This window comes from Girardinichthys multiradiatus, chromosome 13 (assembly GCF_021462225.1).
Source record: "Girardinichthys multiradiatus isolate DD_20200921_A chromosome 13, DD_fGirMul_XY1, whole genome shotgun sequence".
Lineage (NCBI taxonomy): Eukaryota > Metazoa > Chordata > Actinopteri > Cyprinodontiformes > Goodeidae > Girardinichthys > Girardinichthys multiradiatus.
In genome coordinates this window covers 43158806-43168137 of record NC_061806.1, presented here as the reverse complement: position 1 = coordinate 43168137, position 9332 = coordinate 43158806, and the positions used below count along the sequence as shown (strand labels likewise).

Here is a 9332-nt window from a genome sequence, read left to right as displayed (position 1 = left end):
AGCACTCTGGGAACAGCCTATTCGTTCAGAAATGTCTTTCTGTGTCTTACCCTCTTGCTTGAGGGTGTCAATAGTGGCCTTCTGGACAGCAGTCAGGTCGGCAGTCTTACCCATGATTGGGGTTTTGAGTGATGAACCAGGCTGGGAGTTTTAAAGGCCTCAGGAATCTTTTGCAGGTGTTTAGAGTTAACTCGTTGATTCAGATGATTAGGTTCATAGCTCGTTTAGAGACCCTTTTAATGATATGCTAATTTTGTGAGATAGGAATTTTGGGTTTTCATGAGCTGTATGCCAAAATCATCCGTATTAAGACAATAAAAGACCTGAAATATTTCAGTTAGTGTGCAATGAATCTAAAATATATGAATGTTACATTTTCATCATGACATTATGGAAAATAATTAACTTTATCACAATATGCTAATATTTTGAGAAGGACCTGTAATATTTTCATTTTATTGATTTAGTGCCACCATGAGACATGTTCAGCTTCTGTTCCGAATGAAAGCTATTTATTTATTAGTTAGTTAACTAGTTAGTGTGAATTAAACCAATAAAATGTCCATATTTGCCATTAGAAGTCATTTTGGTCACATTTAAAAGAATTCCAACCAATCAGGCGCTTGGACCCACGTGGACCCGTCTGGACACCTGGATCAGGGGGAATCCCCGGAGGTTCAGGTTCATGAGGAAAGGCTGCCTCTGATTGGTCAGTTCAGTGGGTCCATGACACTTTCCCACCAACAGACACACCCATCATGATTTTAAATGAAAACCCAAACTCAGGCTGGATGATGACCGCCATGTCAGAACCACGGCAACCCAAATGCTCCCGGTGCCGGCACCACGGCATCATCACACGGAAGAAGGGTCACAGTGGGTGCTGCCCGTTCTCCGGATGTCGGTGCTGGAAGTGCGGCCTCCTCACCCAGCGGGCCCAGGTCAAAGCACTCCACAGAAACCTGAGCAGAACCCGAGAGCACGTGGAGAACCCGGATCAGCGACCCGGACCCAGAACGACGGGAGAACCCGCTGCTTCTGCAGGGCCCCGGGACCCGGAGAGTTTGGACCTCGATGTCTGGAGCCACCGGCGTGACCCGAAAGGAGAGCCAGAGTCCGGCTCTCACAGCAGAGATGCTCCGGACGGTAAGAACTTTTTATGTTGGTTCGGGTTTATAAATCCAGTTTGGGTTTTATTTCTGGCCTGAAGCTTCGACGCCTTTTGTTCCTTTTATTTAAAAACGTTGAAAATAAATGAAGATTTTCTGTCTTCTGCTCGATGAGACAAACATTTGAAAATAAATCCAGATATTTGATCGAAACATCTATGCTGATTGTCGTTTTGTTTTTTAAAGAGAAATCAAAGGAAAACACATTTATTAGACATATGAAAAACACAGTAAAAATAACAATATGAACTAATAATTTAGCTTAATTTAAATATTTAACGGGCTGCAGGGTGGCGCAGTTGGTGGCACTGTTGCCTTGCAGCAAGAAGGTCCTGGGTTTGACTCCTGGCTGCAGGTCTTTCTGCATGGAGTTTGCATGTTCTCCCCGTGCATGCGTGGGTTCTTTCCGGGTACTCTGGCTTCCTCCCACAGTCCAAAAACATGCCTGTTGGTCTCTCTAAATTGCCCTTAGGTGTGTGAATGAGTGTGTGCGTGGTTGTTTGCGATGGCCTGGCGACCTGTCCAGGGTGAACCCCACCTCCCACCCATAGACTGCTGGAGATAAGGACCAGCTTCCCCACGACACACTATGGAAGAAGTGGTAGAAAATGACTGACTGACTAAATCTTTAACAGAACTGAGGCGCCTCTGTGTTACAATCATTTCCTGTGACGTCAGAAACTGTTTATTAAATAAGTCAGTAAAGCAAATATAGTGTATTTTTAACATTAACTTCTGGTCAAATACAAAATGAAATACATGAATTTTATGTCCTAAAATTCAATTCAATTCAGTTTATTTATATAGCTTCAATTCACAACACATGTCGTCTCAAGGTTCTTCACAACAGTCAGGTTCATACATTCCTATTAATCGTAATCATTGAACAGTTCAGTCAGATTCAGTTATTTATTCAAATTGGATAAAAAGTTTTTCTATCTAAGGAAACCCAGCAGATTGCATCCAGTCAGTGACTTGCAGCATTCACTCCTCCTGGATGAACATGTAGAGACAGTGGACAGTCACTGGTGTTGACTTTGCAGCAATCCCTCATACTGAGCATGCATGTAGCAACAGTGGAGAGGAAAAACTCCCTTTTAACAGGAAGAAACCTCCAGCAGAACCAGAACCAGGCTCAGTGTGAGCGGCCATCTGCCACGACCGACTGGAGGTTTGAGAGAACAGAGCAGAGACACAAAGAGAACAAAGAAGCACTGATCCAGGAGTACTTTCTATGGGAAGGAAAAGTAAATGTTAATGGATGTAGCTCCTTTAGTCGTTTCATCTAGAAAGAAAGAACAGATAAACTCTGAGCCAGTTTTCAAGGTTAGAGACTGAAAGAGAGAACATAGAGTTAGTTACAGTAGAAGCTCAGTCAGTATCCATGTCTAGGAGAGAGAAAGGGTTAAACACTGAAAGACAGGACCATGTGGATCATCTGTAGAAGGTGAGCATTAAGTTGTTGCCAGCAGAAGCTTGGATGATGCCCCTCTCCAGAAAGGTGTCACAGGTAGACACAGAGTCAGGCCAGGTGTAGCTTCTAGGAAGAGAAAAGAGAGAACAAAGTTAAAAGCTGAAATAACAGCAAATAATGCAAAATTGGAGAGTAGTATGAGAATGTAGCAAAGAGGGTGAAAGTGGTCATTATGTCCTCCAGCAGCCTAAGCGTATAGCAGCATAACTACAGAGATACCTCAGGATAAACTAAGCCACTCTAACTATAAGCTTTATCAAAAAGGAAAGTTTTAAGCCTAGCCTTAAAAGTAGACAGGGTGTCTGCCTCACGGACTAAAACTGGGAGCTGGTTCCACAGGAGAGGAGCCTGATAACTAAAGGATCTGCCTCCCATTCTACTTCTAGAGACTCTAGGAACCACCAGTAAACCTGCAGTCTGAGAACAAAGTGCTCTGTTAGGAACATATGGACCAATCAGATCTCTGATGTATGATGGAGCTAGATCATTAAGGGCTTTATATGTGAGGAGGAGATTTTTAAATTCTATTCTGGATTTAACAGGGAGCCAATGAAGGGAAGCTAAAATAGGAGAAATATGATCTCTCTTTTTAATTTTCATCAGAACTCTTGCTGCAGCATTTTGAATCAGCTGAAGGTTTTTAACTGCATTTTGTGGACATCCTGATAGTAAAGAAATACAATAGTCCAGCCTTGAAGTAACAAATGCATGGACTAGTTTTTCAGCGTCACTCCTAGACAGGATATTTCTAATTCTGGCAATGTTCTGGAGATGAAAGAAGGAAATCCTAGAAACCTGTTTAATATGGGATTAAAATGACATGTCCTAGTCAAAGATAACTTTATTATCAGAGGTCAATTTAATGCCATCCAGGTTAAGTGATTGACTAAGCAGTTTCTTTTTTAAAGACTCCGGTCCAAAGACGACAACTTCTGTCTTGTCTGAATTTAGACTTTCAGCAGAGCTGTTTCAGTGATAAAATGTGTTTGTTTGTTCACAGATCAGTGAACCTTTCTGTTTGTTCCATAAAAAAATTATAAAATAGACTTAATCCTAATTTAAAAATAACATAGTAATAACATAACTTAGTCAGCAGAGGACAGGAGAGAAAAATCTAGGCAGGGAACATCTTATTCTCCAGGATCTTTCCTTTTCTTCCAGCTTTGGTCCATGTTGGGGATTCAGGCCAGCCGGCTCCTCTGCCGCAACTCCTCTCTCCGATCATGACCTGCTCCTCCAGCAGCTTTCCTTCATCTTCAGACCTCCTGCTCCACCTGCCATATTTGCCTCCAGTTCCTGCTGGCCTTTATGATGGCCTCTGCAGACCCCTGATGATCCCCCACATCCTGCAGGGTGTCATGTCCTACCCTCCACCAGCAGAGGTCAGACCTCAGGGGTCCTACACAGTCTGGAAAAACCTTCAAAAGGTTAAGTTTGGACATCCATCCATCTGGACTTGACATGAAAGCTGTGTAGAACCCCTGCACTGTTTCCCTCTTTGTGTTTGTTCTGCTGTGGTTGGTTATATTGAGCTCATGTAGTGTTTTTTTGCCTTTCCAGGACTGTAGGCTGGTCTTCTTCCCCCTCCATCCTCCTCCTCCTCCGCCGGAGGGTTCTCCAGAAGCACCTCCTGCAGCCTCTGCCCATAAGTACAGAGCCTGATGGGGCAAAGAGGGATTTCTGTCATGTTTTATCTCCTGGTTGATGTTTCTACAACTGTTTGTGTGAATTTGTTCCATGTTGTTGTAGAGGTTTAGCTCAGAGTTAACAGTTAGCTGTTTAAACTAGATAAAAGAGACCAAGAGGGAGATGTTAAACTACAAGTTTGTTACCTGAAATAAAATTCATTTTTAACAACTAAGCTGTCAGGCTCCATGAAACAAACATGGAAGAGGGAACGTTTGATATAAAAGACTCTTATGGGAGGACTACAAGCAGCTTCTGCAGACAGGAAGAATGGCTGTTCTAGGTTAGGTCAGGGTTCTGGAAGGTTCAGAAGACCTGAAATGTCCTGACCGGCTGATTCAGAGTAATGGTCTGGAGGGATTCAGCTTTCTAATCTCAGAGGTTGAGGAGCAGTGTTCTGGATGAGTTGCAGAAGGTTGATCCTCCCACTGATGCGTTCCACAGAACACATCAGTGGGTTGGTTTTAGATCCTGAAACCAAGCAGCTGAAATGGCTTTCCTCTGTGTGGTAGATATGTTCTGCCTGCACAAGGAAAGGAGCTCCATCTAGACATCTCACTGAGCCTGTAGGAGCCTCCATGTGGTGTCCAACCAGAGTCCAGTCCTAGGTCATGAAAAACTGTTGAAAACCTTCGGTCTCTGGGTTGCGGTTCTCAGATCTGGATCAGGGCTGTCTGGGTCAGACGTTGTGGTCTGATTACGTCTTCTAGCTGCAGTTATCTCCAACAACATTCTGAGTTCAGACATCTGGAACTCAGTTCCAGAAACATTTGTGATCAGTCCAACTGTTTGGAGGAAACTTCAGAAAAGCCCAGAACCATGCAGATGGATCTGGAACGGAGATCTTACCTTTAGACTAGATGTGGAACGCCACCGTTTTCTGTACTCAGATGTTATCCTGTGAATTTAGTTTTTCTCTGCAGAACAAAAGATCTTAATCAGTTTCTCTTCACAGACTAATTTTGTTGTGGTCAGGTTAACTGCTGCTGAAGTTGATCTTTTTACTTTATTGTAACAGATTTTCTTAAACTTGATGATCATTTACTGCTGTTTTCACATTAAAATGTAGATTTTAATGGCGTCCCAACAGGACACCTGGGTCTGCAGAACCTCTGACCCAATCCATCTGCCTATGGAAGATTAAAGGAAAACATTTACTATTTCTGGGTTTGTAAATGTCTCCATAGAGGCTAAAAAAAATCCAGATTGTTTGTATTTGTTTCTCCCTTTTTTGTGTCATCATAGATGAAGGCCGTCCTTAAATGATTTGACAGTAAATATATATTACAATAATGGCTTTAAACAGGCGCCATCTTCGCTGGTTTCTCAGCTCCATCAGAGCGTCATTGATGGTGTCAATGGAAGAGGAAGTAAGAATTATTCCAGATGTTTTCAACTGGATCTGTGATGGGATGGTCCTGGGTGAGCCCAGCAGGGAGTGACTCATGAAGGTCTCGGGTTAAACTTGGACTGGGTTGCAGTGGCGTGCGGAGCCTAATTTCATGCTGACTCAGTTCTGGTTTGTGCTTGGTTCTGATATTTGTCACCAGGGTGTTGGAGCTTTATGAGGAATTCCTGGAGGAGGTGTGTTGTGGGACTTTCGTAAGGATGATTAATGGCGAATCAGAATCAGAAAAGCTTTATTGCCAAGTACGTTTTTGGACATACAAGGAATTTGTTTTGGCGTAGTTGGTGCAATACAGTACAAATTAAACAGTATAAACATATCTACAATATAATATAAATATATGTGCACAGTTTTAAGTGAGTGAGAGTAAATATAGAGCAGTATAAGATGCAAGAGCAATACAACAGTGCAGGTGATCATTGTGCAAGTAAAGCAGGAGTCCAAGCTGAGCGTTAATGTAACTCATAGAGTTACAGGTTACAGGTGTCCTGTCAGTATAAAGGGGGGGTGTGGGGGAAAGGGAGAGTGTCAGGGTGGTTTCCGGGCTTTGTTAACCAGGCTGGTGGCAGATGGGAAAAAACTGTTCTTGTGGCGTGAGGTTTTGGTCCGGATGGACCGCAGCCTCCTGCCAGAGGGGAGAGTCTCAAAGAGTCTGTGACCAGGGTGGGAGGGATCAGCCAGAATCTTCCCTGCCCGCTTCAGGGTCCTGGAGGTGTACAGTTCCTGGAGCGACAGTAGACTGCAGCCAATCACCTTCTCAGCAGACCGAATGACACGCTGCAGCCTGCCCTTATCCTTGGCTGTAGCAGCGGCGTACCAGATGGTGATGGAGGAGGTGAGGATGGACTCAATGATGGCTGTGTAGAAGTGCACCATCATAGTCTTTGGCAGGTTGAATTTCTTCAGCTGCCGCAGGAAGAACATCCTCTGCTGGGCTTTCTTGATGAGGGAGCTGATGTTTGGCTCCCACTTGAGATCCTGGGAGATGATGGTTCCCAGGAAGCGGAAAGATTCCACAGTGTCAATTGTGGAGTCACAGAGGGTGATGGGGGCAGGTGGGGCTGGGTTCTGCCTGAAGTTCACAACCATCTCCACTGTCTTTAGAGCGTTGAGCTCAAGGTTGTTCTGGCTGCACCAGTCCAACAGATGGTCCACCTCCCATCTGTACGCGGACTCGTCACCATCAGAGATGAGTCCGATCAGGGTGGTGTCGTCCGCAAACTTCAGAAGCTTGACAGACTGGTGACTGGAGGTGCAGCTGTTGGTGTACAGGGAGAAGAGCAGAGGAGAGAGAACACAGCCTTGGGGGGAACCGGTGCTGATGGTCAGGGAGTCAGAGACGTGCTTCCCCAGCCTCACGCGCTGCTTCCTGTCAGACAGGAAGTCAGTGATCCACCTACAGGTGGAGTCGGGCACACTCAGCTGGGAGAGCTTCTCCTGTAGCAGAACTGGGACGATGGTGTTGAAGGCAGAGCTGAAATCCACAAACAGGATCCTGGCGTAGGTTCCTGTGGAGTCCAGGTGCCGGAGGATGAAGTGAAGGGCTAGGTTGACTGCATCATCTACAGACCTGTTGGCTCTGTAGGCAAACTGCAGGGGGTCCAGGAGGGGGTCGGTGATGTCTTTTAGGTGTGAGAGCACAAGGCGCTCAAAGGACTTCATCACCACAGAGGTCAGGGCGACGGGTCTGAAGTCATTAAGCCCTGTGGTCCTTGGCTTCTTGGGAACAGGGACGATGGTGGAGGACTTGAAGCAGGCTGGCACATGACATGTCTCCAGTGAGGTGTTAAAAATGTCTGTGAAGACTGGAGACAGCTGATCAGCGCAGTGCTTCAGGCTGGCTGGTGAGACAGAATCCGGACCAGCAGCTTTCCGGGGGTTCTGTCTCCTGAAGAGTTTGTTTACGTCCCTCAAGCTTTCGGCTTGTAGTTGGTGATTTGCTTGAGCCCTTTCCAGACAGACGCAGAGTCGTTGGCTGAGAACTGGTTTTGGAGCTTCTCAGAGTACAGTCGTTTGGCCTCTTTCACTGCCTTGCCAAACTTGTACTTAGCCTCTCTGTATATGTCTTTGTCCCCACTCCTGAAGGCCTTTTCCTTATCCAGTCTTAACCTTCTGAGTTTAGCTGTGAACCAGGGTTTGTCGTTGTTGTAACTCACCCTGGTGCATGATGGTACACAGCTGTCCTCACAGAAGCTGATGTAGGAAGTCACAGCCTCTGTGTACTCGTCCAGACTGTTGGTAGTAGTCCTGAACACATCCCAGTCTGTACACCCTAAACACGCCTGGAGATTCTCCACAGCCTCACTGCTCCACTTCCTTGTCGTCCTCACAACAGGTTTGCAGAGCTTTAGTTTCTGCCTGTATGCAGGAATCAGGTGGACCATGATGTGGTCGGATTGGCCCAGTGCAGCACGTGGGACGGCGTGATAAGCGTCTCTGATGGTGGTGTAACAGTGATCCAGAATGTTGTCCTCTCTGGTCGGACATTTTATAAACTGTCTATATTTGGGGAGTTCGTGGGTGAGATTACCTTTGTTAAAGTCGCCAACGACGATAACTAAGGAGTCCGGGTTGGTCCGCTCCACACTCAGTATCTGGTCGGTGAGCATGCGCTGTGCGACCTGCACGTTAGCTTGCGGCGGGATGTAAACACCGACCAGGATGAACGAAGCGAACTCACGGGGGGAATAGAAAGGCTTACAGTTTATGATGAAGGCTTCCAGGTCTGGAGAACAGTGCTGCTGAATCACTGTCACGTCGTTGCACCAACCACTGTTGAGGTAAAAACAGATTCCTCCACCTTTCGCTTTGCCGGAGAGTTCCGTGTCTCTGTCCGCTCTGTAGAGCTGGAATCCTGCCAGCTGCAGCGCAGAGTCCGGTATTAATCCACACAGCCACGTCTCCGTGAAGCACAAAACTGCCGATGAATAAAAGTCCCTGTTTTTCCCCAACAGCAGTTGTAGTTCCTCCATTTTGTTGGGAAGTGAGCGCACGTTAGAGAGAAATATTCCAGGTAACGGTGTTTGTAGTCCACACTGGTGAAGTCGTACCAGCACCCCAGCCCGTTTCCCTCTCTTCCGGTGTTTCACCGCATGAACAAAGGTGAGCGGAACCTTTAACCAGAATGTCCAAACATTCCAGAGCAGTAGGCAGAAATGTTGGAAATAACTCCTCTGGTGTAGTAGCCCTGATGTTCATGAGTTCTTCTCTGGTGAGAGAGCTCCGGGTACCATCACAGAAGACCGTTTTAAAGCAAAAAACGAAACAATGCGAACCAACACGCCGAGGCGACCATCTGCGGCGCCATCTTGGATGTTCACCAAGCTGACAGGAGTCATGGCCTGGATGAGTCCTAACAAACCCAGGATCCACAGTATTCTGCTCCTCCGGTTCCTTTGTAGATGGAGTCCAAATTCTCTGTTCCCGTTAACTGAATGTGGATCATTGTGTTCAGTGACGTTCCAGAGTAAACAGCTGCTGTAAACTGGGAGACTGTTAGAACCTTAAGCTTCATGTTGCTGTTTGCCAGGCTGGACAGCTCTCCTGGGACTTCAACCATAATCAAATACAGTTCAAACACAGAACAAAAGGAGAA

General features: G+C 45.9%; 1 protein-coding gene across 2 annotated transcripts; it reads left to right on the top strand.

Annotated features, from left to right (window-relative positions):
- The first annotated feature begins 647 nt into the window (after nucleotides 1-647).
- LOC124879448 (doublesex- and mab-3-related transcription factor 1-like) lies at nucleotides 648-4500 on the top strand. Of its 2 annotated transcripts, none has more exons than XM_047384047.1 (3): nucleotides 648-1146; nucleotides 3805-4070; nucleotides 4204-4500. In XM_047384047.1, the coding sequence occupies exons 1-3, from the start codon at nucleotides 759-761 to the stop codon at nucleotides 4303-4305; spliced, it is 756 nt and encodes a 251-aa protein (XP_047240003.1). In that variant the 5' UTR covers nucleotides 648-758; the 3' UTR covers nucleotides 4306-4500. The 2 variants fall into 2 exon arrangements, with proteins under 2 accessions (XP_047240003.1, XP_047240004.1); XM_047384048.1 differs by having other exon boundaries at nucleotides 649-1146; nucleotides 3805-4025.
- Nucleotides 4501-9332: the final 4832 nt, after the last annotated feature.

What these genes read in the sequence shown, in the direction of transcription:
- LOC124879448 (XM_047384047.1), top strand. Translation starts at nt 759, where the DNA reads ATGATTTTAAATGAAAACCCAAACTCAGGCTGGATGATGACCGCCATG. An exon ending in CAGCAGAGATGCTCCGGACG is followed by an intron (nt 1,147 to 3,804) that starts GTAAGAACTTTT and finishes CTTTTCTTCCAG; the next exon opens with CTTTGGTCCATGTTGGGGAT. An exon ending in TCTGGAAAAACCTTCAAAAG is followed by an intron (nt 4,071 to 4,203) that starts GTTAAGTTTGGA and finishes TTGCCTTTCCAG; the next exon opens with GACTGTAGGCTGGTCTTCTT.